Source organism: Solea solea, chromosome 2 (genome assembly GCF_958295425.1).
Source record: "Solea solea chromosome 2, fSolSol10.1, whole genome shotgun sequence".
NCBI classification, from domain to species: domain Eukaryota; kingdom Metazoa; phylum Chordata; class Actinopteri; order Pleuronectiformes; family Soleidae; genus Solea; species Solea solea.
The window spans coordinates 22,123,635-22,151,556 of record NC_081135.1 but is presented as its reverse complement, the minus strand read 5'-3'; the positions used below and the strand labels follow the sequence as shown (position 1 = coordinate 22,151,556).

Genomic DNA, 27,922 nt, shown 5'->3' with positions numbered 1-27,922 from the left:
AATGGCAATGCAACTAAAAATCACCAAAGTGGGACTGGAGGAAACATGGAGCAACGATGAGCTGGTGCTACAGCATTTTTCGGAATAAAAACGATAGAAACTGTAAGTTAGTTTTGAAGAAGGTCCTGTTTGTTTGTCCCCAGGTCCAACTGAATACTTTGAGTATCACATCGTTCAACAACGCCCATTCTGATTGATTAGATTTGGCTTCAGTCTGAAGCAAAACTTAGAAACATTCGACCTCAGTCAGCAATAGGGATGTAACGATTACCGGTATGACGATAAACCGCGGTAAAATTCCCGACGGTTATCATACCGTTTCAAATTTTAATTATCGTTAAAACCGTGATTGATTACCGCAACTGATTACCGAAAAACTCACAGTGATACTGCTCATTTCCTGGAGAAGCAGCAGCACCTGAACGGCACTCGCTCAAGCGGGCGCGCATGCGCAGTTTGCACTGTCTGTCCAGCGACAACACGGCTGAAGCCACCTGCGCTCCAGAGATTACCCCCCCGTAAGATCAGAAATCTGGGCATATTTTGTATTTTTAAAGGATGTTGAGAGTAAAATAATTGAAGACAATCAATCCTTGTGCAGAAAATGCAAAAAAAAAATCTCCGCGAACTTCGCGGCGCGAAGCCACTTCCAATATGATGAGCCATCTCCGTGACCACCACACACAACTTTTCAGCGGGTAAGTCAACAAAAACGGGATTTCGGAATAGTGGGAAACGTCATGGTTTGTCTCGCGAAAGCGAGTAGTGTGCAGACGACAGGTACCGTAGCAGACCAAAATGTGTTTGTTTCTGTGTTTTTTTTATTTAATTTTTATGCTGTGTACGACCGCTGCTACTTAATTATTATCCGACACAGAGTGAGGACCTGTGTGTGTGTGTGTGTGTCAGTCAGTCAGATGATAATTATTAATAATAATAATAATAATAATGATGATAATGATAATAATAATAATAATCATATAATATAAAATATCTTTTTTTAAATAAAACTTGGTTAAAAGATTTCAGTGTGTGTGTGTTCAGTACTTTTGGAACATTTTGAACACATCTAACAATACCGTGATAATATTGATAACCGTGATAATTTTGGTCACGATAACCGTGATATGAAATTTTCATATCGTTACATCTCTAGTCAGCAATATCACAAAGTGAGAGTCTGGCGCTCGTGTGAGAGCTGCATTGACTGGATACTGGCTCGAAAAATATTAACACGCATGTAAAAATGCCTCTGTTGTGCAAAGGCCTTTACTGAAGCTTATGTTGTGCTACAGGGCTGCTAACTCATATCAGTGGAAGACACTTCTGGAACTTAATTAGCTATAGTTTTCAGTAATGCTTGCCGAAAGAGACTGAAGGGGAGAATCAAAGCCAGAAATTGTGTTTTATTGTGTTTTGTGTTGAGTTAGATAAAAGCACCTATAAATGCAACGGTGCATATTTTGTGCAACCTGAGTTAGAAGGAGTACATATCTCATCACATAGTTAGTGTTTACAAAACAGTGAGGTACCACAGAGTGCCACAGGGGTACGGCAGCAAGGGACAGAAATGTTCCAGTTCGAGCACTGTGCTTTTGAAAAGTCAATGGCAGATGAATTATTTACAGAGAATCCGTCAGGGTTTGTCACTGCCTCTGTAAAGCAACGCCGCCACAAAAGAAAGACACTTTCAAACCATCATCCAAGTTGTACAGGTTGTTCCCACACAGAGGGGAAATTTATTAAAAGGTGAAACAAAAAAAAAGTCTCAAACAGCTGCAGTTGACAAATGGCAGATGAAGTGGAGAATAAATGGACAAAGAGGTCTGACTTCAGCAGGCAAAACCCCCCACTGACCCTTCTTACCATTCATCCATCACACACACACATACACACAAAATGCAGGCAAAAAAAAAACCATTATGAGAACCTGATCATTAGGTCAAGCTCCCATCCATTCCTTTCCTGTCTTGCTTTGTTCCTTTTCCATGTTGCATTTGAAGTCATCAATAGCATCTCCTTGCCTCCGCCCCTCCCAACTCCATCCACAATCAAATTACTTTGTCAGACTGAAGGAGGTGAGGGGGTGAGGATTCTGTTTGCTTGGCTTCAGCCCACTCACAAAAATCCTCATTTGGACCACCCAACATAGGCCTAACATACTTACATTCATGCTACATCACACACCAGGAAAGCTTCCTCCATGGTGAAGGTGGTTGCTAGGTGTCACTGGAGTAACAATGTGAATAATCAGCCTCTCTGGCTCTATAATGAGAGCTGCGAGGAGGACAGCACTAACTCATTTGCATCAGTGTAAATGGGGGCGTTCAGTGTAAAAGCACCTTAATGCTATTTTGGATGTTTTTCTAGGAAAAAAAAAAAGCTTTTTAGCACAGATGATCAGCCACAAACCAGTATCTAAACATTACAAAAAAATCTAAACATAGTGTGACAAATTTGCAGAGTGCATTTTTGTTTTTATTTTTACCAGCGAAGAATATGAAACGTCCATCGCGACTAAAAATGCATTTAGGTGAAAGCATACTGACATAAAACTATTGGTTTTATTATTTTTCTTTAGTTGACAAGGACAATAAAATGTGTTCTCTTTACTTCTTTATTTATTGCCTTTTTAAAGCTCCTTCCTGTGTTTCAGTAAAAGGTCCAGTATGTAAGAATGAGTGCCATCTAATAGTGAGACTGTGGACTGCAACCAACGGAGGACTCCTCCACTCAACTCTCTCTTTCCCAAGTGTGTCAGGAACTACAGTGGCCTTTCACATCCAAAAAGGGTGAAGATCTTTGCATAGTAGGCTAACCCATTCTCATCGCATCATATAGTGCCACTCTGTCACATAGATGACAGATGCACAAGTTATCCTCCCGCATCAGAAAGAGATGCACCGGGCTCTCAATGGACTCCAATGTAAAGCCACTGGTGGCGCATTTAGATGCTCAGAGCAGATTGGGTTATTGGGATTGGGTGAGGATAAGTTATATATTTTCCTTGTGGGCCACACGGTTGGTGTAGCGGTTAGCACTCTCGCCTTTGTAGCAAGAAGACGGGGGGTTCGTGCCCTAGACGGAACACGGGCCTTTCTGCATGATCTCCCACAGTCCAAAAAAAAGCAATATGAGGATTAGGTAAAATTGGACACTCTAACTGTGTGAGTGTGAGAGCAGATGGTTGTTTGTCTCTATAATGTGTCCATGCAATGGACTGGCAAACTGTCCATGGTGTACCCCGCCTATCGTCTTATGTCGGCTGAGACTGGCACAGCACCCTCCACGCCCCTCATGTGGAGGATAAAGCGGTAGAAAATGGATGGATGGATGCTTTCCTTGTCAGTGACTACTTAGTACCGGCTTGATGTTCACGGACACCTACGGCAGCTGCTCTGAGCATCTGAATGCGGCGCCAAGGGACGTGACAGAGCGGCAGTATATGTGGCGCTTTTGGAATGAGAGCAGGCTGAGTAGGCCTCCACTTCAAAATGTGAAATGAATGATCTGGCTGGTTTTGCCTGTACGACAAGCTGCTGTAGAGATATGGCATCGCAAGACTGGAGCCGCCATAATGCATGGCCCTTGTCGAAAGTGCATGTAAAACTCTTATTGTAGGCTAAAGCAAACTTCAATTTCAAGAAACCCTTCCAACTGGAATGTATGACATATGACGAAGAAAACAATAACAACACAGCATCCTAATGTGCGGCCACGCCAAAATGTGAACTCTCTCAATGAATGCACACACACACACACACACACACACATGTTCGACATTCATGACTTGAGGGGACATTGCATTGACTTACATTCATTTCTTGGAGACTTACTCTAACCTTAACCACAATTACTACTGGCCTAATCCTAATCCTAACCCTAACCCTAACCCTAACCTCAACCTAACCATGAAACATATCTTCACCTTAAAATGTAGTAATTTACGTTATGGGGACTTGCTTTTTGTCCCCACAAGGAGGACAAGTCCCCATAATGTGACTGTGTAAACAGGTTTTGGTCCCCACAACATTAGTAATACCTGGTACACACATACACACACACACACACACTGGTATGATTAAAATGGAAAGGATTATGTCAGACTTGGTGCTTAAACTAATTGTTTGTATGACACCCATCATGTGAAATCACGTTCAGTCCTTCTTCTCTTTACTGGTGTCAGATTCTCTCCTGTGTGTGTGTGTGTGTGTGTGTGTGTGTGTGTGTGTGTGTGTGTTAGAGCTCAACTCATGCCGTTTATGTGCAGTATGTGTGAGCTCACAGAGATGAGACTTCATGTACATGTGTCTTTCTTCTCTCGCTATTCTCTCCGAATGAGGACATGCTGTGAGCAGCTGATGATGATGATGATGATGATGGTGGTGGCGATGACTCAGTAATGTGAGAATGCCACCAGAGTCTGGGAAATGTGACTGTTTTTTTGTCTCCCTGCCAGCGATACTCACACTGTAGTTTTGTCAGCACAATTCACCATTGCTGCTGTCACTTTCTTTTTGTTCTTATCAACTCGCATCTGGTTTTTATCTGCAATCGAGATGTGGGCTCTGAGACGAGAGGAGATTTAATACACTTTGTTACATTTAAATCCACTTGCCAGATCCCATAACTGATTATTATTCAGTTTTGGGACGAGTCAGCGTGTGGTGGTGATCCACTCGAAGGTGCTGGCTAAAAGACACCAGATATAACCTGCACACTTGCACAAACACATGGTTGATTCATGGGCAAGACAAAGATTTGCTCCTCCTCTCACTCACGCTGCTCCCTCACTGATAACTGACCAGAGGTCTCTCACGCACAGAGAACACAGTGGTTGTGCTGATCAGGGATCTGATAGAAGTGCCACCACAGCAGTATATTATGTCCTCTGTATGGCTTCAACATCACTGTCTTACGTCCTCCCTGCCGATTTCAATGAGACCGCCAATTTTGTGTGATTATCACACAGGACAGACTCTACATTTTCACCCCCGTCATCACCTCGCGTGAATTGTGAGGTCGAGGGCTTGCCGGAAAAAAAAACAACCAAGGGAAGAAAAAAACAACAACGTCGTATCCCTCAGTGATTATGTTACACTGGTTACTATTTTACATCTTTCACTTCGGTCTCTCTTCAAATTGATTAAGATGAAAGGACCAGCAGCCCCCGAGACCCTCATGTAGAGGCTAAAACCATAGACGATGAATGACGATGAATTGATGAAAGGAGGCTATACTAGTTGTTGCATTGCAGCGGAAATGGCACATTTCTTTCACCCAGTTTTTATTGCCAGTGAATTCCAGTTAAAAATATGAACTGTTTCTTTGCTTTTTTGACCAGTGGGAATGGGGTTTAAGTCGCTTCTTCCGTTACTTTTAGTCGGACAAAGGATTATCATGGACATACAGATTACATACAGGTACATTTTCTTTTTTTTTGATAAACATCTTAAAAAGGAAGTACTGCCTTAGAAGTCAAGCTCAGGGGAACAATATAACCCCAAGTTGAAGCAAAGAAACCACCCCAAATGTAAACAGGAAGTAGTCGGAGATCTCATAAAGTAGGCTGAAGGAAAAAGGGACGAGACCCGGTGCATCAGAAGAATGTGAAAAGAAAGCTGCACTTAACTCAAAACCACATGGCATCATCTTAATCTGTACATCAATCATAATGAAGATGCTTTTACCTGCAGGACAGATCGTAAATGAAATGTGACCCGTTCTATTTTATGCCCGATACGTACGAAACCATTGAACAGCTCAATCACATTGCTCTAAAAATAGTGAAACTTTGCATTTTGTGCTCCACAAATGGCTGTCACAGAGCTGATTAAATAGGTGACATTTTCACCAATGACTCATCCCACTGAAAAGCAAGTTTGTCTCCCTTTCAAATAAACAGTCCAGTCTACCAATGAGCCGAATTAACTTGCATTTCAGAACAAAAGAGAACTCAGGCAGGAAATGTGAAACAGAGCTGGGGTGGTATTGTAGCAGGAGCATTTGTCAGATGGTTAAAATCAATCGCACACTTATGGCGCTTTCCACTATACAGTTCTAGCGCTACACGGTTTCGGTATCAGGCACCGGTGCACAAAACTGCTGTGACGTAGTTTTAGTATCGGCTCAGCTTGCTCGGAACCTCGTCAGAGCAGGTACTGAGACAAGCACCAGGTTCCAGTATCCCTACTGAAAAAGCAAAAAAAAAAAGCAAAAACAAGTAGAGTCGAAAGCTATGAAGATAAATCACTTTTATATGTTATATGGCCTGTTAAACATCATCATATCTTACTTGAAATAAATATTCTATGATTATTTAAAAGATATTTTAAAGAAGACTTTAAAATTACTCTTTTTTCTTCCACTTTGTCTTGTGTTTTTTTGCAATTTTAGTTTATTTTAAAGTTAAAATAGGGTTTTAACCTCTAGACTCAAGCCTTTTCCTGTTTTATTCCACCCTGTGTTGTATTGTACCGTTTTATTTGCATCTTTTGTTTCAAAGTTAAAACAGGGTTTTTACTTTGTGACTTTTCTTTTCATTCCACTCTGTGTTGTGTTTTATTGTTCCATTGGCTTTTTTTAAATTTGATTTTCCTTTTATTGTGAAGCACTTTGAGCTGCAATATTCGTATGAAAGGTGCTAAACAAATAAAGTTTATTATCATCATTATTATTATTATTATTATTGTTGTCTACCGCTTTATCCTCCACATGAGCGTCGCAGGGGGGGCTGAAGCCAATCCCAGCTGACAAAGGGCGAAAGGTGGGGGACACCCTGGACGAACCATTCATTCCCACATTTATGACTATGTCAGCTGAGATTGGCACAGAGGATAAAACACAAGAAAAAGAGAAGAGAAAAAACACAACTCCACAAACCCGGAACTTTTTGCTGTGAGGCAACAGTGTTAGCCACTAGTTATTTAAAATCGGTGCTTCCCAAGAACCTTCACACACTAGCATTATCCAATTCACAATATAAATTGTGACAAGGGCTAATTTCTATACAATATAATGTTTCTGGGTATTTTCTTTCTCACTCATCCTCTACTGTTTTATCCCCCAAGTGTTTAATAAATTAAGCACAACTTCACTCTTTAGAAAAATAAAGCTAATTTATTTGACAAATGACTAATTTACATGATTCTCTAGTATTTAACAGTTTTTATCAATATAATCAATTTCCGCTCTCTCTAGCCACTTCTTTCTATTCACAAAAAATCAACTTAACACATCACCCACTCGTCAAATTATTCATGTAAGCAAAAGAGACGAAGAACAAAAGTGAGGCCAAGAAAAAAAGACAAAAAATATATTCGTAAAATGCATGATTTGTATATGTCAGACTGAAAAATCTCAAAGTAACGTGTGTATGTATGTTTCTCAGTGGAATAATTTACTGGATGTGTGCAGCGTGTTCCTGCAAAGCACACGTGGACAAGCACATGCAGCCGCTGACTTTTCAGCAGACCTAAGCAGTGCCCACGCATCAGAAAAATAGGACATCACTCCTCCATATATTAGCTGTGTGAAGATAAGGACTTAGAACCAGAGTGGGGGAATATATGGCGAGAGAGAAATTGTTGTGGATGTGTTGATGGGAGCTGAGGCCCAAGGCAGTGACGAAGGGAGCTGTACAGTCTCATTGTATACGTAGATGGGGAATAGAGGATGACGAGGAGGCGTTTCCATGGGAGTGCTGCCGTGTTCTTCTCGAACAGACGCATTCCCTTATCTCCTGCCAGGGGAGAAACAAACACTGGCAGCTCAAACGAAGGGGAGTTTCCCTGGATCTGTTTGAGCTACAGAAACAGAGTCCTAAATTAATTTGAGGGGGAGAGAGAGAGAGAAGTGCAGGGCTTAGAGTGGGGCTGTGCCATCTGTGTTTATAGCACAACAATATGTACATTATGTGCTGTGTTTAAATACTCTTTAATCATTAGGTACAATACGCATTTCTTTAAAAAAAAACAATTGTGTTAACAGAAACGTGGCATATGTTGTGTCCTCTAATAGTAAACTTTGAGTTTACCTGAACTTATTGTATGATACAGACAAATAATTCACATTTAAATAATAGAAAGAGGGCTCCACTGTATCTGTTAACTATTAAGTGCTGTATAATGAATAGTTTTTTTTTATTATTATTATTTTGAGTTGCAGTAGCAGTGGCGCTCAGTTGGTTGCTTGGTCAATTATCTTAAAAAATACTGGGAGCATTGCCATGAAAATTTGCACAGGCAATTGTAGTAGCCTCCTGACTCATTCCCCACTCACTGTGCATCGAGTGCCACTGTGCCACAGTGTCATGACGAGGACGATGAGGTTCATCGTTAGCAGTTGTTGTCCCCGCTGAAGACGAGCATGTCATGCAATCAAAAGCTCCAGCATGTACCTTATGGTGAGGCAACTGTTGCAGAATCGAGACTGAAAATTGAATCTCAACTACGAGAATGAAAACTGCTACCACTGTTGTTTTTATGAAGCAACATTTTTGCAACAGCGCTGTGTATTTAATGCTAAGTTAACACACAAACCTTAACTTAAATGGGGCTCCACTGAATGGTCTTGTAGACGCAGAGAGTGATAATGGAGAGGTGATTGAATTCACAGAGAGCCAGAGAGGTTATATGAAGGAGCAGACAGTAGGATCTGTGTGGACAGGCCTGTAATTGAAGGGACGGATGGGACCTTAACCGAGATCAGTATCTATCACTCCAGCTGCAAAAGAGAGATCAACACCCATGCATCCAGAAACGAAGAGGGTGAGAAAAAACACAAGGCCTCTAAATGTGAAGGAAGGCCATGGGGACGAGGGATGGAAGTGATGTAGAGGCAGAGACTGGCCACATGTGCATGTGTGATGTTGGTTCCTCAAGAGCTCTGACACTGATGGGAGGAAGACAAAGAGGGAGAGGATGTGAAAAGTAAGCGAGGAAACAGTGACAGATAGAGGGAGAAGGGACATCAACATGTTGAGACAGAGCCCAAGAGACACAGCCACCAGAGAAGCAGAGAATTATGGGAGTGCAAATTAAATTACACCGGAAGGGACAGTCAGGTCTGGACCTGCAGGAAACACTGCACATGGGACTCTTTGTATATATTTGTGCCTTTTATCTATGCACGTATATCTGCAGGAGATCTGTCAAGCACCCTAAGCACAAACACACATAATAAAAAAAAATGTCTTTTAGCTGCGAATCACTTGTATGAGGTAAACCGCACGCTGCACCAAGCGATCAACTGAATATTGAATTAGAGATTTGCTGATTATTATGCAGTAATGATCAGGAAATGCAACGTAGCAAACAGTTTGACTCAGTAGGCAAAGCACGGCTGTTGCGTTCAACATTAAACATGACTTTGATTAGCATGTCCTCTAACCTAATCCCGTTGTTTGTCCCTACACCTGCTCATACAACCCACCGGATTGTCTCCTAAATTGGCGGCGGCAGATATGCCACTGGTGACATGAAGTGTTGAAAAATGAAAAACTAATTTACAATCTGACAAAACCACAGTAACGGGTTGGTTTTGGTTTGGTTTATGAACAAAAACAAGTGAGTTACTAGAAGGTTCTTTATGACGGTTAGAGGACATTTGTCAGTGAGATGACCAAACTGACTTTTAACTTCACAGGCGTATTCCTGAAGATCCAAGGGAGCGCTACGTCACCTGTGATTTATTTATTTATTTATATATTCATTTATTTTTTATTTTTTTTTGGGGGGGGGGGGGGATGAGTAAAGAAAATTGAAAATGCAGACATAAAAACTAGAGTGCTATAGACCTCCATCAAGGCCAAAGAAGCCCTTACACATTCTTATGGTCGATCGATAAAAGAAATATATAGAAGACATTCCTGAATCCGCCCTTTGATTTGCAACCACACCAATATTTCAATGGTTCTTGCAGGTCACGTGTAACATCACATGGGGAAATCAGTTCAGCAGTATTGGAATAATCCTGCTAATAAACCAACACATGGGTTTGGGGCAGAGGTGATGAACTTTTTTTGGTCCAAGCACGTTTACATTCTTTCTACAAATAATGGAAGTCAGTCCATTAAAGTAGCGCCTCATACTGTACTGCACAAGTACTTAGTAGTATGGTCATATATATATATATATATATATATATATATATATATATATATATATATATATATTTCTTAGTTTCCGTATTTCATCACATTTCCTTCCATCTTATTGCCATTCTCTTCTTCTCTCACCAAACACAGCACAGCACACTTCAACAGTTCGACAAGAGCCTCGAGATGGGGAGCCAGTTGTTGAAAACGGAGAGGTCTGAGGTTAAAGAAATCCGAGGCATAACAGTTACAAGTGAATCTGTGTGTATTTCGAGCCTTCTTTTGTCTTTTTATTGTCCAACAGAGTGGGTCTTCAGGGAGCAGTGGTTGGTGATGCAGGCCTGGGGTGCGGTGTTCACAAAAGGTCACATGAACACTGGGGCAGATTAGCGATTCAGATTGGACTAAAAAGAGCTAAAAAGGCTGCTGTAGCCTTGCTTCAGTCTTATTACATTAGCGAAAAGTAGGCGTGCAAAAGCACACCCCTGATTAGATCAGACACAAGCAGCTGTAAGATGTTAAAGTAACTAGATGAATTTACATACGTACAGCCACACGGCATGTACTGTAGACACTCAGCTATGACTCATGATAAACAGATGTAAGAGCAGCATATGATTCCGATGAGAAGGTTTCTCCGTGGTTAATTCTTCTCGTAACTACTCTCCTCCTTCTCACAGACACACATTATTGGCACTCACATCCTAGCATCCTAACCATCTGCCCTTGTCCAATATCCATCTCGTAGAAAAAGACTTTGGGTTGCAGCATCATTACTATGGCACTTTTGAGACAGGGCGTCCTGCTTTTTAAAGTTAATCCCCTGACTTGTGTTGTAGTGTTGTCATGGTGACGATGCAGCTCTGCTAGCATTAGACTGGTTTGATAACAACTGTCATGACAATCTTTATGTCCAAGAGCGGAAAATCGGTCAAGGTATAGTGCATCAAACACAAAGTTTTGTTCAGAAGAGGCAAATAAAAACTAAACTATAGATATACTGCAGTGCCGTATGTACAACATGATAATAGATGTGCAAAACGCAAGATACAGTAGTCAGACTCTTCTGCTCTACTTCCTACAATTATTACCAACGTCCCACGCTTTCAATAAGACCATCTATCAGGTGTATTCAACCACAGAGTTCATGAACATCTCCAGTTTAGCTGCAGTGCATAACTTTTGGTGAATCCTGAATCCTGTTTGGTCGTTGTTGACAGAAATGATGAAACATTATTTGAATGCTATGTCCTTCAACTGAAAACAGGCTCCATCAAGAAATACTTTCAGACGCGACTGAGGTTGTTTATGTGTATACACCGGGAGCGCAGGGGCAGGCGGGGCTAGAAGCATTTGTCCCAACAAACTGCTGACTGACAAGGATTTTTAAGAAGCAGAATTGAATCTTTTCCTTCCAACCTGTTTGCTTACATCTGTCTTGACATAAATAAAAAAAATGTATGCAGCATGGAGACGCCACCAGGCAACACAAGAACAAAACACTCCTATACTGGTAAACACAGAGAGGTTTGTGGGGCAGATGACAGAAAGTGTAAGGGCAATGGTGGCCCAGCGGTAGAGTGAGTTGTCGAGGTTTGGATTCCTGGCTCTGCTAGTCGACATGTCGCTGTGTCACTGTGCATCACGTTGCTCCTGACGCCTGTGCTGGCAGCGTGTGAATGGTTAAGAAACATGTGACAGAGGAAAAAAAAAAAAGTGCATCTATGTGCTGCACATAGATGTATAATCTATATGAATGTGTGAGTGACTGGGTGTCAGTGGGCGAATGGCAAAACTGAAGTGTAAAGCAACCTTTTTAAAAGTTACACACTTACATATATATGTATATTGGTCACTGTTTCTACAGTGTGTAGACGAGACAAAGTGTGTGTGTGTGTGTGTGTTTGTAGACGATGTGGACTCCGACAAGCATATGTACACCGGAGCCTGGCATATATGCTCTGAGGACGCTATGTTATTGGAACGCCATGCAAAATGGGGACAATACAAATCCTGGATTAGATGGAGCAAATCACCCGAGAGCTATTAACGATATTGAAATGAGAACCAGTCAATAGAAAGACACAGCCGTGGTGGAAGCCTTTCTCCAAAGGTCAAAAGTCACTTCCCTCCACAGCCACAGCTCGCAAAGTAGTCCATACCAGAAGAGACTTAGAAACACACATAAAGAGAAAGAAAAAGAAGAATTAGAGGGAGAGAGGGAGAGCGAAAGAGAGAGAGACATATGGTGACCTCCCCTCTCTTCCCTTCATGCTGTTTGGATGAGGTGAAACTGTGTAGCCACGTGATGCAGTAAAGGCACAGGCAGCCTAATGGCAGTCTGAACTCAAAACTCAAAAAGTTCAATAAAAATACAGTATACTTATAGATACGATCAACGGTTGCCATGGCGACTGTAAACCTATCCTCCTTTAAAATGCACTGGCGCGTGTGTGCGCGTGCGCGACGTGGCCTCGTTAGTCCTACCTTGCATTCCTCCATGCACGTCCTGACAGAGTACACATCCGTCTCGTATTTCTGAACCAGCAGTTCAAACTCCCGGTAGTTCTCCTCCGCCTTCAGGTCAAGACGCTGGTAAGCCCGGACACACTTGCTGCATCCCAGCAGATCCTCTCCCATGGCCATATCCAGGGTGCAATTCATATCAACCGGACTGGTAAACCCGTAAAACAAATCCAAAAGTGAGTAGGAATTACAAAAAGAAAGGTACAAATCGCTCAGATTCACGTACGCCAACTGTGCCCCCTTTCCCCCTCCACCGGAGAGGCCCAGGCACACGGTATCCGCGTCCGTGAAAGTAAAGCAGTCTTTGGACAGGCTGTCAGGGTGACAGGCGTCCATTCGCCGCAGAGATTTGGTAGAATTCCCTAGAAAAATAACATCTTGCTCTCTGGTGAGGAGGTGGAGGTCAGGTGATGTTGGGATATGATGGTGTTGAGAGTTTGGATACTCGCCCGTGTCCGTAATTGCAAGCCCCTCGTACGACCGCTTGTCTCGGGTTCGCGTCAGTTTCGCCTCGGCGCAGAACCACAAGTGATCCGAGAGCAGGACGGTGATGAAGAGCAAAGAGGCCAGCGACAGTCGCCATCTCTGGGCCCGCTCCGACTCGGTAAACGGCTTCTCGTTATCTCGGGGTGCAAACCAGTATTTTGAGCCTTCATCATGCTGCCGACGCATCCAAGCACCCCTGGTCATATTTTAGAAAAGTGCTGCCCTGGCCGACTCCACCGCGGGGGCTGCTTTGCCACAATACTCATTGATTTAGGGGGAGATGGAGTCCGGTGGGTTCTCCTCTGTAACGGTGGGGTGCCGTGCCTCCGCCGGTCCAGGGCGCTCCTCAAACGCGCCCGCAGCAATTGGTGCTATTCCGATCCAATTAGCGCGCCCGCACAGATTACGCTTCGCGCTACCGCATCCCGCTTCTCCATGGCTCTCCGCGGGGAAACGGCGTCCTCTTTGACCGCATGTCCACCTCTCCCAACCGTCCCTCCCCGGGTTTGCGCTCTCGTCGGGGGGTGCAGGGAGACCAGCTGTTGCGAGCCTCTCTGTAGGCTTCTGATGCTGCGCGTCTGCCTGCCGCTCGGTGTGCAGATTCACTTAACGGAGAGCGACGAGCCCCGTCGATGCACGCAGGCTGCTGTCTCTGTCTCTGTCCTGTACCTGGGCGGAAAGCCTGGAATCCGTTCTCCCGTTGCCCGTTGTCATCTTGAACCGCGGTTAAGTTGCCGCCATGTTCGTCTTGAAACACTTTTTTGGAGAGCTGAGTCTGTTTGCGTCATCTCCATCGTTGCGATAGCTCCATCGTTGCGCATTGGCGGAGCAGCTTATTGCCTATATGCACAGCGAGAGAGAGGGGGGGGGGGGGGAGGCAGAGAGAGAGAGAGAGAGAGAGAGAGAGAGAGAGAGATCACAGGCGTACACAGGCTGTAGGTGGTTAAGGTTGTTTTCCTGTCTTTGTGAGTTATCATCTCCAAATATTGTCTTGGGCAAACACACGCACACACTTTTGGCGACATCTTGTTTTTGGTGCAGGATAGATAGACGAGTTCACTCACAACAACAATGCAGTTACAGTAAGTCATCTGTGCTCATTTCTCTCTCTCTCTCTCTCTCTCACACACACACACACACACACACAATGAGGGCTTTACACAGTGTAAATTAAATGTCAATGTTATGTTTCCCTTAACACAACAAGAGAGATGGATGTAAATGTAGTATTTACAGTAACAACACTAGTTAAATCTAGTCAGTTTTTTATGGAAAGCAGCTGCACAAGCATAAGGTTTATGCTCACAGGTGATGTACCTGTTTCTGCAAATAGATCCCCTCTTATCAGCAGTGTTGTGTTTGGACAGTGGGTCTAAAACAAACACATGGCTTACAGTATGGTCTTATATACAATGGTGTGTGTGTGTGTGAGAGAGAGAGTGAGACAGAGAAGGGCGGTATGGAAGGTGGTACTTGTCCTATGTGCCGACAGTAAATTGCAGTATTTATACTCAACCTTAAAGCTACTAATTGTTGTCAGCATGCATGGCTTGGGGTGCTGCTAAAGAGACAAGAAAGTGTTGCTTGGTGTTAATTGGCTGTATATTGGGGATAAGACAAGAGATGATTACCTGATTAATTTGTGCTTAAGGCTGTGTGGGAGGCGGCTTGTTCTGCACTGTGTTGTTGAGAGGGAAAAATGCTCATTGAACACCAATCTAATTAGCTTTAGTGTAGTCAGTGTCCCTCTGCCAGAAGAAAATAAATAAACTTTTGATCCAAAGCTTTCACCACTAATATGTCTCCATATCCAGGTCCATATTCAGTCCATCCTGTTGTGCAGGTGATGACACCACATATACTACGAAGGCTCAAAGTCAGTCAACTTCTCCTGTCATGTCTACCTGAGTGGAGAATAAAGCCCGTCACTAGGGCTGGGCAATAATGCACAGACAATTTATATCACAATATAACTTTATTCACTGTCAATTTAAAGCTCCAGTGTGTAACTTCTATCTATACTGCTCTACTCTACCCCAGATTAACCACATGCCTCAGGTGAGTCTGCAGAGTGTCCATATTCCAACTGTTCTCTTTCAAAATTAGGATCCCAGTACATTACTCCCTCACTCGTGTTTCGGAAAAAAGGGGTTAATTCCTAAAGTTTGGTGCCATCTTGCTTTATTAGCGAAGCCATTATGCTTCTGCCTTCCCTCTGTCAGTTGTGATGTAAAATGCATGACACTTGCATACACAGTTATGTATGGGCTCAATCAGAAACTTGTGAACTCATTGGACAATGGTTTGAATCGATCAGAAATGTGTTTATATTATTATTATTATTATATATAAGTCACACACTACAGCTTTAACAAATATGCAGTGAAATGTTTATGTGCTGTACGAACACACTGTGCAATGACACAACACCGTATATTTTTTACCTCAATTGCTTTAAATGTTTCTGTGTTTAACAAGTTGCTTCCTTTCTGTCCATAAGAAGATTAAAACCACTTAGCTTTCACTCATGAGCAAAACTTAATCTTCAATTATCTGACTTTTTTCATCAGGATATTTTTTGATATCAGCTGACCTGATACCTTCTCTGTGATAAAGTGTTTGGCCAGATCACCCTGACTTTACCTGTCACTAACAAAATATGCTGAATAGTCACGAAAATATCAGCAGGTGCTCACCCATGGTGCTTTGGCTTGCTTTGGTGTTTGTGTTGTTTTGTGACTCGCCTCTAATTCAAACAGGGGATGGTGGTAAACATCCGTTGTGTCATTGCTACAGATGCTCTTTAGTCCTCATCATTAATCAGTCTTTGCTCTCTCAGGATTCTGGGACATTATGTTTTGTGGGGGAGAAACAACCTATACTTCAACCACAACTGTAGTTTGCCTTTAACTGTCTTCATGCAGTTCCCTATTTTTATCTTTGACCCTGACTGTGATGTATGTGTGCCTCACCCTCCTCTGTTAGCAGACATATGGCTATAACCTGGCCAGGAGTCCCATACAAAGTTTCATTGGTCGGAGATGAACACCTGACTTTGTTCAACACCCGAGAGGTGGCTCATCAGCAACATACACTGTGTATGTTTAGCACATCAGAGAGTTGTCAGTTTGACACTGTCTTTCCTATCCAAGTGTGTGTGTGTGTGTGTGTGTGTGTGGATTAGAGATCAAAATAGGGTGAGGGCACAAGTGAGACATAGGGAGATAGAGACGGGGGGGGGGGGGGAGGTTGAGAGAGAAGGGTTGTGTGAAGAATGCAGATTGCTGCCCCTTAAATCTGGATCTTTCACAGGAAGGGCTGGCAGACATGATTCATCCGCTATTCGTGTTAGACAACATTTTAGTGTGTGTGTGTGTGTGTGTGTGTGTGTGTCCTCCATAGAAAAGCTGTGCATAGAATTGATTTAGTTATCTCACTATTTTTAACTACATAATTGTTGTGTAAAAAATATGTTAAAACAAAAAAGTGCAAATTCTCTGAATACTTTAAATCATTCTTACTGAGTAGATAAACATAAACAATAAAAGTGCTGTTGCATGTTGATATTTAGCTAAATAACTATTTTATATAATATTATATTATATCATATTCACGTGAACTAGTACAGAATGTGATGATATTCCAGTTTCTCACAGTGTTTTAGTTCTGTATCAAGATTAAAGATTTAACCATAGACTGTATAAATAATGGAAGTAGTCTTTCAGTTGCAAAGCAAACTCCTGTTGTCAAGGCTTTAGATTTGCAATTTGACTGAAACCAGGCAACTGTTGAATGGTGCAAGCTGTGTTGACTCATGTGCCATGCTTCATCATCCATTTTCCTCTAAATGGGAACATAATTTACAACTTAAATGTTTACAGATGTTATTAATTAAGTGTGGGCTAATTTCCTCCTTTTTACAACCAATGGTATCGTCCCCTAGTGGCTATTCAATAAATTGTTACTTCCTGCTTAGACTTGATTGAATTGTGTCTGAGGTTCAATGATATTGACAGTATTGGTTCTTGAAGTATTGTTTTTTTGTGAATACCCTTTTGCACTCTGATCCCTGCAGTGTCTGCGTCCACCTGACAGCATTACTGATGAAGGGAGAGAGGAAAGAGGAGAGAGGTGCAAGCTGGACTGGACCTTGACAATCAGAGAAGAAAGGGAGCGAGAGAAGAGAGACAGGTGACATCATCCGACTGTGCGCATGATCATTTGGCATCACTTGTGCCAAATGCAAAACCTTCTCAGCTCCTACACACTGTCAGCAGAAAATGGACCTCTTTAAGTCATTCTGTCACTACATCACTTTCATCCCCTTCATCCCCTCTTGGCTCTTTACAACTGGCTCCTCATTCACATTCTTTCCCCCTCACTATCCACTCTTTCCTTCTTGTGAATGGTCTGTCTGCATGTCTTTCATGATGTTGACTGCCACATCTCGTTCACCTGTGCATACAAGTCATCTTCAAACGCTCGCTCAAGATCAACCTTTCTCACTCTTCCTCTTTTTCCTCAGCTTCTTTCCCTTTCCTTGCTTTTATCTGCCTGATGTCAGAGGAAAACGAGGCGGATTCAGCTTCTCTGATTGGTCAGAGAAGACAACACCCACGGCTCAGACCCGCTGTCCTGAGTGGATGTTACAGATTGACAAGAGGATGTGTGAGCGAGAGAGAGGAGAGAGAGAGAGAGAGAAAAGCTCCATTCAAGAGCAAGTGTAGGGATTGCACTTGCAAATGTATGTTTGCTATCATCTGTATGTGCATACTTCTGTCTGTATAAGCATGTAAGCATGTACTTATGTAAATCAGATGATTTGAGCGTGAGCTACTAAATATAGATAGTTATAGATTTTTTTATGCCAGAAGTAGGAGTTTGATGAAATAATTTTAACCCTTAGAACACAAAGCATTTTGGCTGCTTTTTTCCATTACTATATTTTAGTATAGCGTGTACAACATAGAGTGTTTTATATCATTTTATTCAGCACAACTTAGGCAATCTAATGAAAAATAATATTTTCACCAACTATATAGCAAAAAGTACTCAAAATCTTAAAAATCAGATTGAATTTGTGAGTTCACTTGGCTCGGTCTATTTTGTACTAAAACTGTGATATAAAATGAATCATAACTTTGACTCAACAACGCAGAAAAACGCATTTTTGAAAAGATGTGACCTATAAACACACACCCACAGGATGTACATATAAGGAGTTGTGTATGATTCCCGCAGAAAATGACCATGGGTGTAATAATTAAAATCTCAAAAAATCTAAATTTCATCTGCAGTAACTTCACTCACTTCTAATCAGTGAATAAAGCATGCACGGTTAATTAATGTGTAACTGAAATGATGTAAGAAGTGGTTATATGTATATTAATGTACAGTTTGTTGTATCAAAGATCATTGTTCTTTCAGGTGTTATCCCTTAATACATAATGCACTTTATGCATTAGCCTACAAATACATTTTTCCTAGGTATTTATTTTAATGTATCATTTTTTAATCTTAATCTGTATCTTAATTATAAGACCATCATGTGAGTCACTTTGTTCCATCATTATTACTAATGCAGTTGCAAAGTCAGCCTGACAACTGTGACAATGAATACATAGTTAACTGTGTGTCACTAAACTATACTGAACAAACAATTCTGTTTGGACTCTTTTCTGTAACAGGTGTGTAAAAAAAAAAAAGAGTTCCCAAATGCAGATTTGCAAAAACAAAGAATAAAATATAAACAGAAAAAAACACAAGGAGCTTACCAGGATCACATGAAAGTAGAGCATGAGAAAACAGACTGAAATGTTACATAAACTCACAAATGAACCAACATTGACACTGGGGAGCACAGAGACTAAATACACCAGCAGGGACAATCAAACACAGGTGTGACGAACGAGACACAGGTGAAACTCATTAGGGCGGGGCAGACAATCAGGGAAGACAGGACAGGAAGCAAAACAGGTACACAAGGAAAAACTTCAAAATAAAGCAAGGAACTGAAAACCAGACCGAGAATTAAAACCCTAATGTAAAGAAAACAGAACAACATAATAATTTGTTAAACAAAAAGGTAAAAGTAAGTATTTAAAAAAAAAAAAAACATCTGTAACAATGGTTTGCAAAGTACAGTTAGCAATAATGGGAAGTGTTCAGGTTTAGCCACAAATAGGATTTAAATGGTCCTTGCATTTGTGAGCAGTGATTGGGGAAATAAATGTTAATTTTCCCAAGTGCTGAACTGGTCAATGGAACCAAGAGGGATTGGAGCAATAATGGAGATACCATCATTCAGTTCAACCTCCCACCCCCATCACTACCTCTGCTACGCCTTAGGGCTTTACCCTCCTGATCGATTGACTGACCCTCCTTCATTCCAGGAATCCCTCACCGGCTTATCAACACAGCTCACTTTCTCAAGGACACTGTCTTTTCCCATATCTGTGATCCTGAATTCCTGGCCTATATTCCCATTGCACAATCTGGATCTGAGTGTTTGCCCAAGCCTTTGGCTTCAAAGGAAATGTGCCTTTCAGGGGAGGCAGGTTTTAGCCTAGTAAAGAAACCCACAGAATACAAATACCTGAAAGAGGAGACTTGTTTGTCTTGAAATAAAATCCATTAATGTTTGGCCTTTGCAATGTACCATCTTGTTCTATGTCACACTGACCAAACCTGGATTATTTGAAACGTATCATCACAATCACAACATACAAGCATTGTTGGACGTATAATGTGATTAAATTATTGTCTTCATCCTATCTTACCCTCATGTTGCATCACTGATGGCCTAAGATGTTCTCAGTCTCCCAGTGGGTTTAAACTCTTGTACTTTAGATCCAGTTGTAAAACAGCTTTTAATTACCCCGTACGCAACAAATAGGTCTTTACCACTTTGAAATTTTCTTTAAAAAAATATGATAAGGGTGGTTTAAAGACGATATCAAGGTATCAATAATCAATAATCTAGAGTTTTAAGAGCTAAAGCGATTGTATGTGCTGCTGATATACAGGGTCTGTTGTAATCTCAACCAAACTCATAGTTCTTCTTCCACCAGATGGAAGGAGTGGGCCCCTGTAACATCAGCTTTAGCTCTAGTGTAAACAGCAGAAGGCAGGATTTACAAGAACTCCAGGAGAGAGATGAAGGCGCCACACTCCAGCAGAGAGCTGAGGCCCAAAAGTATCTGTCACTGAGCAGCCGTGATGTCAACACCCCAACGAGCCGGGCACACACACATTCTCTACTCATGTCAACCGCACTCCATCTTCTCATTGACGTCAATAATAATAGAGATTAAAGTGATTTTGAGTGGCTGCTCTTCAGCACCAAACACAAAGCTAATGATATCAGGTGAATTAAGACATTAATTAGTCATCTGATTTGAAATGTATGCAAACGTTAATTAAAAACATTTAATAGGCAACCACATGGAAGGCAGTATAAAGCATGGGAAAGGCTGTCGTCGCTTAAGGCATTTGCCTCTCACTAATCCATGCTGTGACAGAAAAGTACCTCCTGATGACAGGGATTTTTCTGTCCTTAGATTCAATAGGAAAGTGGGGGGTGATTGTGAAGTCAAGACCTCGCTCTTCCTGTAAAAGGTGGTTGTTTTCACAAGAATCAACACACAGCCACACAGACCCAGACTGTTGCTGGGACAGAGCTGGACGGAAGCCAGCGCAGGTCTGCTCCAGTCGGCCATCTCTCCTCCACTCTCCTCATATCCTCAGCTTGAAGTGTTAGTATTCTAAGCCACATAACCATCACTGTGGCAAAACATAGCTCACAGGATAATCACTGGACCAGAGTCCTCTGTTCAGTACCTGTCTCTCACATGTCATCACTGTCATACTGTGTAATTGTAAAAATTAGCTCTTGTGGAAATTGCTTAGAGCAGTTACAATACATCAGCAAAAGAGACTTATTAAGTAAGTGTGCTGTTGCCGCTTATTTGGCAGGCTCTTTGTCTCTCAGCTGGCCAGCTTCAATTAGGTGTTATGCCGTGCTAGTTTTCTCTGTCTGCATGCCGTCAACCACGCTAGCCACAATTAGTCGATCAACTATTCAGTGCATTGCCATGAAATTCTTAAATTACGTGCTAAACATTGTTAACTTTTACATTAACTTTATCAGCGTGATAACATTTCAAATCAGACCATGCACAACCTCAAGGAGATGCAGTATGACTAAATATTTGATCAAATATGTACCTTAGCTCTCCCTTTAGTATTCTCTGTATGGCTTTCTTCTTTGCAAATAAAGTCAAGGTTCAATCGCTAACTAATCTGGTATGCAAGGTTGCTCCGTGTGTGGCACTGTGCCGTACTCGGCCTAAGCCCTCACTCTGCGTCATCTACCCCATCTCATAGACTGACCGACCTCAGATGACTTTGCAGACACACTCTGCAGTCTACCAGTCACGTGCACATCTCCCCTTTCTCCCTGTGGTGGCTTGCTCTACTTTGATCACAGCTTACATCTGTGCATCTCCTGGAAATTCAAATTTGTTTGCTTAATGAGACAATCACAGGGGTGCCATTCATTAGCAGGTGTTCAGGGGTTACTTTTTGGATGTGCCATTGCAAATTCAGTTAACCTTGGTCTGTATTTAATGCAAAGATTTTGTCACCGTTAATTGTGTTACTTGCACATTTACAACTGCTATCTGCACCCTAAACGCTGCTTTGATATTCGATCACAGACAGCCTCACTCATGTGTTCCTTCCTAAACAACCACCCACATTTCACTCTTGGAGACTTATTCCTCTCCCTCTAGCCGTCATGATCTTCTCAGCAAGGTTAAGGAAAAGGTCAAACATAATACATTCAACACTGGTTGTTTCTACAGTGACACAGTGTTAAACCTGTGAAAGTGCCTTTTTCTGTCGCACCTCAGTGTTTTATGGTTTCATAGGCTGAGACTTCCACAGCACCAGCATGATGTGCTTTCATTTTCAACTATCATGAATTCATTTCATTCAACACCTTTCTCTCAAGTATGCAAACTGTTGCTGTAACCATTAAGCAGATGCCCTCAGAAATGATCCATGGAAGAACATCAATCCCTCTTGTAGTCCTTTAGGATCACATGGAGCTGTAAATCATTGCACCGCTGAGATGCTCCATTTCAAGGAAGGAGACTATGAGGTAATAAATGATATGCTGAAACTATATCAGCTCCACAATATCGGCATCATCTGATTCTGCAAGCTCCCAATCATGCTATGGGGCTACTTTATGGGGTCACCGCAGGGTCATGGCTGTATCTGCAGTGACACACTGTAATCATCCAAGGCAGAGTCTCGGGTGCCGAGGCCTGGGGAAGATAAATCAAACACAAGAACTGCTGCTCTATATATTGCTGGGTGGTGAACCATCACACAAATGCACACTCTCAAGCACACAGTTGGACAAATAAACTGTAACTACATTAACCAGGTGTCATACCCTGTCATCAGGATGCACACATGCACAATAACCTGCATCACACAACAACAAAGAACCAAAGTGTGGAGCTAAAGAAAAAAAAGGAAGAACTAGATAGTAGGTAATGACATTTTATCTACATTCACACTTTGAACCACCTTAAATCTAATGGCTCCGTGAGCAATGGCTATTACACTGCCGTCTCTACAGGGTCATACGACTGAAAAGGGAATATACAGTGAGGCAGATACAGTACATACATCACTGCATAGATTTGTATGCTGACCCACCCTCTCAATCATTCTTGCTCGCTTGTCTCTGTCCCTACTGCCTTTTCTCACACTCACTCTACTTTTGTCCCTCATCTCTAACTGGAGTGATGTGTGTGTTGGGTAGTTATGTTACCGTTTTTAAAATTGCACACTGTGTCATAATTATACACCTAAATGGCAGTCACCTTATTTGATTGTCTGTGTCCTTACTGGATGTTTGAGCTGTAGCATTTCAAATTTCTCATGATAGCAATGTTTTGATCTCCTATCATCTGGCAAGGGCCAGTGTAGTGGTGTAGTGGTTAGCAATCTTGCCTTTATATTAATAAGACCAGAGTTTGCGACCCGGTTGGAACAAGGGCCTTTCTGTATGGAGTTCACATGTTCTCCCCATGGGGATTAGGTAACTTGGACACTCTAAATTGACCGTAGGTGTGAGTATGAGAGTGGGTGGTTGTTTGTCTATGTATGTGGCCCTGTGATGGACCGGCAAACTGTCGCCTTATGTCAGCTGAGATTAGCACAGCTCCCCCCCGTGACCCTCGTGTGAAGGATAAAGCGTCAGAAGATGGATGGATCATCCAGCAACATTACCTTGCTGCACCTTAATGTTGAAATGAACAGAGGCAACAGCATTAATTTTTGTTTTGCTCAAAAACCAGGTAGTTCCGCAATTCTCTTCTTCTTTTCTTCTTCAGCCTCTTTAGCGGTCACCACAGCGGATCATCTGCCTCCACCTTGCCCTATCCCTTGTGTCCTCATTTGTTATACCAACCGTCCTCATGTCCTCCTTCACAACCTCCATAAACTTTATCTATTTCAGCAATATGACAGGATAAACTTCTTGCCTCCGGCAGCGCCTGCCCTGCTGCTATAATACACACAAATGCACCCTGCTTCAGATAAATGCATGTGTGTGGGTTTTCTCTGGGTTCTGTGGTTTCCTCCCACAGTCCAAACACATGCATATTTGGGGATTAGGCAAATTGGACACTCTAAATTGACCGTGAGAGTGAGAGGGGATAGTTGTATGTCTCTATGTGGCCCTGTGATGGACTGGCGACCAGGTTGTACACTGCCTTTTGCCCTATGTCAGCTGAGAATGGCACACAACCATCATGTGGAGGATAGAGGGGTAGAAGATGAATGAATTAATGTTTCTCTTCAGGAAGACCAAACATAGGTTACACACTGCATGAATGTTTCAAAATTAAGTATTTCAAAACAATCTACATCAGTAATCCTCAACCAATTACCATATTAATAATAAATAGGGCTGATTAGTGTGAATGCATGCTGTGTGCGTGTACAAAACCATTAAAAGCCAAGGTCATCGATGTTTGTGGCATCCTGTTAATAATCATCATTATTGAACGTGTTAAAAATCCTTAAATATTGCTTGTTTAACTAACTAATAGATATAATTTCCTTATATGGATAGCCAGACTTTTAAATGTCCACACACACACACACACACACACACACACTTATTAAATGAGAAATGAAAGATGGCCTTTCCATACCCACAGGATAAAACAGTAACCTTTAATCTGGACCACAACCCTCTTTGTTTCTATTGGCGACTAGAGTCTACATGTCCTCTGGTATCAGCTCAGTCAGGAGGGAACTCAAACAATCACTTATTACTGGTTTGACTGACCTTCAAAAAGTGACTGAGGTTGTTCTAAATTGAATGAATTTGCTCTTTCGGTGCATGGCAGTCCCCAGCCTGACCATGTATGAACTCAGATTCCTGCACTTTCGCCCACCTTTAGAAACCTCTTGACTTCACACAGACAATGTGGATGCGGTTTTTCAAGGACAGTGGCTAGTATTCCTCTGCAGACACTGGCGTCTCCACTGGCCAAATTGAACACATTGTAATTATATCATGTCCTTGATATTGTGCTTTTCAAACAGGGCCTGCTGCTAACACTGTTTCATGGTTGCGCCTCCTTCAAACAGAAAATGCCCTTCAGAGATAGGGCATGTATTGGTTTTTCCCAGTGGGATAAGCTTTGGGCATAAGGTACCTGTTAAAATATCCCTGGAATTAATAATGGTGGTAACAAAAACGATAATAATTAAGACATAGAGCAGCTTAATTACTGTGCTGTTGGCAGGTAGGACAAGTATTTCTTAACGCTGCCATGGCAAGATGTAAGAGATGGATTTTCAAAGACAAAGGTTGGTGATTCCATTCAATTCAAATTGTGTGATGACCTTTTCTGGCATAGACACTAGATAGTCTTGGACCAGTAGTCCTCATGGGGATTTCTAAGAACTGGTTAAGTTTGGGATTATCATTTGAATTGTGGTTAGATTAAGCATTAACTGCACGGTTAAGGGATGTTTAGGCTGTCCAAATGAATGAAAGTCAATGCAGTGTCCTAAGAAGAATAGCTATGCAAACCTGTGGGTGTGTAAGGGCAGGGGGGCACTTGGATTTGTTTGCATTAATAAACCACTTAATTTATCAGCTCGGGCAAATGTTGCTTCCACATGGAAGCATCTCATCTTTTGAGAGCCAAAGAAAGCCTTCTCTGAAAGTCATCATTTCATCTTTATTTTTGGCACAATGGCCAAATGTGCTTATTATCACTAATTATCTATTTTTACCACAGCAAAGAGCAAAGACTAGGAGATTTATAATAGCTTTGATAACCTCATCCCTTTCAAAGATGCTAAGATCTATGAAGGATAGCTCATCTGTCAGGGATGTGTAAAAAAAACTGAAGGACCCAAACACAGATTTCAAAAATTAACAAAAAGAGTAAAGAGTGAAACATAAGTCAGACAATGACAGGACTGAATTGTAGCCAAAGACTAGCCAACAAACCAAACCAGAGCAAACCAAATACACAAACCAAATGACCCCACGCAGACGCTGGGGAGACTAAATCCACCAGGGAGGCAGGGGCAATCAATCACAGTGACAAACAAGACACAGGTGCAACATGTAAGGGCGGGACAGACAGGACAGGAAGCAAAACTACGCACAAGGTACACAGGAAAGAAAAAACTAAATAAAACAGGAAGCAAAGAAAACAGGAAACCAGAAACAGAACTCAAATCTCAAGGAACAAGAAAACAAAAGTCTAAACCCAGCACTTCACTCAATTCCATTTGCAATTAGAAAAATATGTGCAGTCAATATGTAATTACCCAGTGTATTGCAATTACCTTTTAAAGATTAGTGGCTTTAATTTGGCATTCTTTTTTTTCATATCCTTAGTATTAATATCCCAAACTCTTGATTGTACTTTCAATGTCAGGTTGAACAACACACCTTTCTAGCTGCTGGACCAGTTTGGGCATGCTCCCCAGAGAACTGCCACTCACAGGATATTCTCTCTATTTTGGACAACAACCCTGCCACGGTCACTTAAATCACCTTTCTATCCCATTCTGATGCTGGGTTTGAAAGTCAGCAGGTTGTCTTGACCATGTCTACATGCCTTTGCATTGAGTTGCTGCCATGTGAATGGCCAATTACATATTTGCATTGAGTAATTGAGCCGGTGTACCTAATAAAGTGGCTGGTGAATATGTGAAGATAAACGGAGTGATTGATATCATCATTGGTGTGACATAAGGTTTATTTGCAAGTGAAATGAGGGAAACGTAGCCTGAATTAAATGTCTGCCTGTTCGCCACAGGAGGCCTCCTAATTGTCTGCTATATACAGCAATTTCCAACCAATTTATTCCTGGCAGGCATAATGTATAATGCACTCTTTTTTTTTCCTTTTTAATGCAGGTGTTCCTGCACTGGGGCAATACAATCTATATCTGTAATTGTAAGCCACTTTATTTAATATCCCTGATTAGCATCTATATCAGGTGAACGGTGCAGTTCAAGTGTTAAGGATAATATAGTTCAAAACTGCATTGAGGAAAAATATACTGGTTCAAAAGAATTCAAGTTCAGTGGATTTAAAGCAAACAAAATGCAAGTGCTATTGTTTGGCATATCCAGATTGCTTGTCCAGATCTGGTAACAATTTCCTACGCTGCAAGGAAACATTAACAAAGAAAAACTCTGAGTGAGAGTCGGACAATTGACAAATGAAACACATGTCAAAATTGGTGAGCATTTTAGAGAGGGAGAAATTGTGTCAGGCCATTCAATAAATGTGTCAGTCATGCTCATCTCATCTCAGGCTGTGCAACCTTAAAACTAGAATAAACAGACTAAAGTGCAACCTCTGAGATGTCATCTATTATTTATTTATCTATATTGATGCCATGCAGATAAAAACTCAAAAATCAAACATTTTTCAAGACGTTTCTGCTGTCGTTTGAATTTTGATTTTCTGCTGCATGCCCTACAGTGCTTAATAGGCCTGCCTATTTCACTTACCTAATTCAGGTAATATGATGTACAGCCTCATCTGTTTAAACAGAGTCAGAGGAGCTTCAACTGCTCCCACTGTTCCTATAACATGTACAGTATCTCGAGTACAAGGTGACAAGGGAGTTCAACTATGTCTTCTACAAACCCAGCCAACATTTATATAAAGCATTTCCTATACATGCCTATGCAATGCCACAGCACTAGCCATAACAGATTGACAGAAGAATCAATTTGTATCAATAGCTTAGTTTTCTGTATGAAAGGCAATTCCAATTTCTCATTTTATCAGCGGGCACCATGGGTGCCTTGTGGATTGATACGCTGCTGCTCTGGTGTCCCTAGGAAGCCACTGAGTATGGCATGAGGTGAATGATAAGCATGTCCCTTGGCCTGACAATATGATATTTTCAGCCAGGTGATCAAAGTCATTCCTCGTCCTACTGCAGCTCTGCCTTTGTATTATTGAGCCCAGGCCCTCCAGCTGTCCAGCTGTTTAGAGTGCTATATTTCAAGTAATTGAGTCATGGGATATAGGAGTCGAGCAACAGAGTGTGCAGAGAGAGTGTGTGTGTGTAGTGTTGTACAATCCGATATTAAAAAAAAAGGCTTTACACCCACACAAACTCAAATATGTCGAGCTATCTAAATATACAAACCTGTGCAATCATCATCATTGTGAAATTTACACAAACAGATATGCCACTAGTACTATACTATATGTTTCCTGTTGGATTGTGGGTGCAT

At 41.7% G+C, this 27,922-nt stretch overlaps 1 protein-coding gene and 1 long non-coding RNA gene across 2 annotated transcripts in view; one reads left to right on the top strand and one right to left on the bottom strand.

The window, feature by feature from the left end:
* The window catches only part of LOC131446079 (NALCN channel auxiliary factor 1), a 92,150-nt gene that overhangs the window by 62,089 nt on the left and 2,139 nt on the right, over nt 1–27,922 (bottom strand). Inside the window, exon 2 of the mRNA XM_058617071.1 lies at nt 12,584–13,948. Within this exon, the coding sequence (XP_058473054.1) occupies nt 12,584–13,312 (729 nt within the window). The 5' untranslated portion in view covers nt 13,313–13,948. The remainder of the gene's footprint in view (nt 1–12,583; nt 13,949–27,922) is intronic.
* On the top strand, nt 14,070–18,671 carry LOC131446095 (uncharacterized). The gene is made up of 3 exons (XR_009233888.1): nt 14,070–14,190; nt 17,184–17,299; nt 17,634–18,671. It is a non-coding gene; the product is annotated as an uncharacterized LOC131446095 (long non-coding RNA).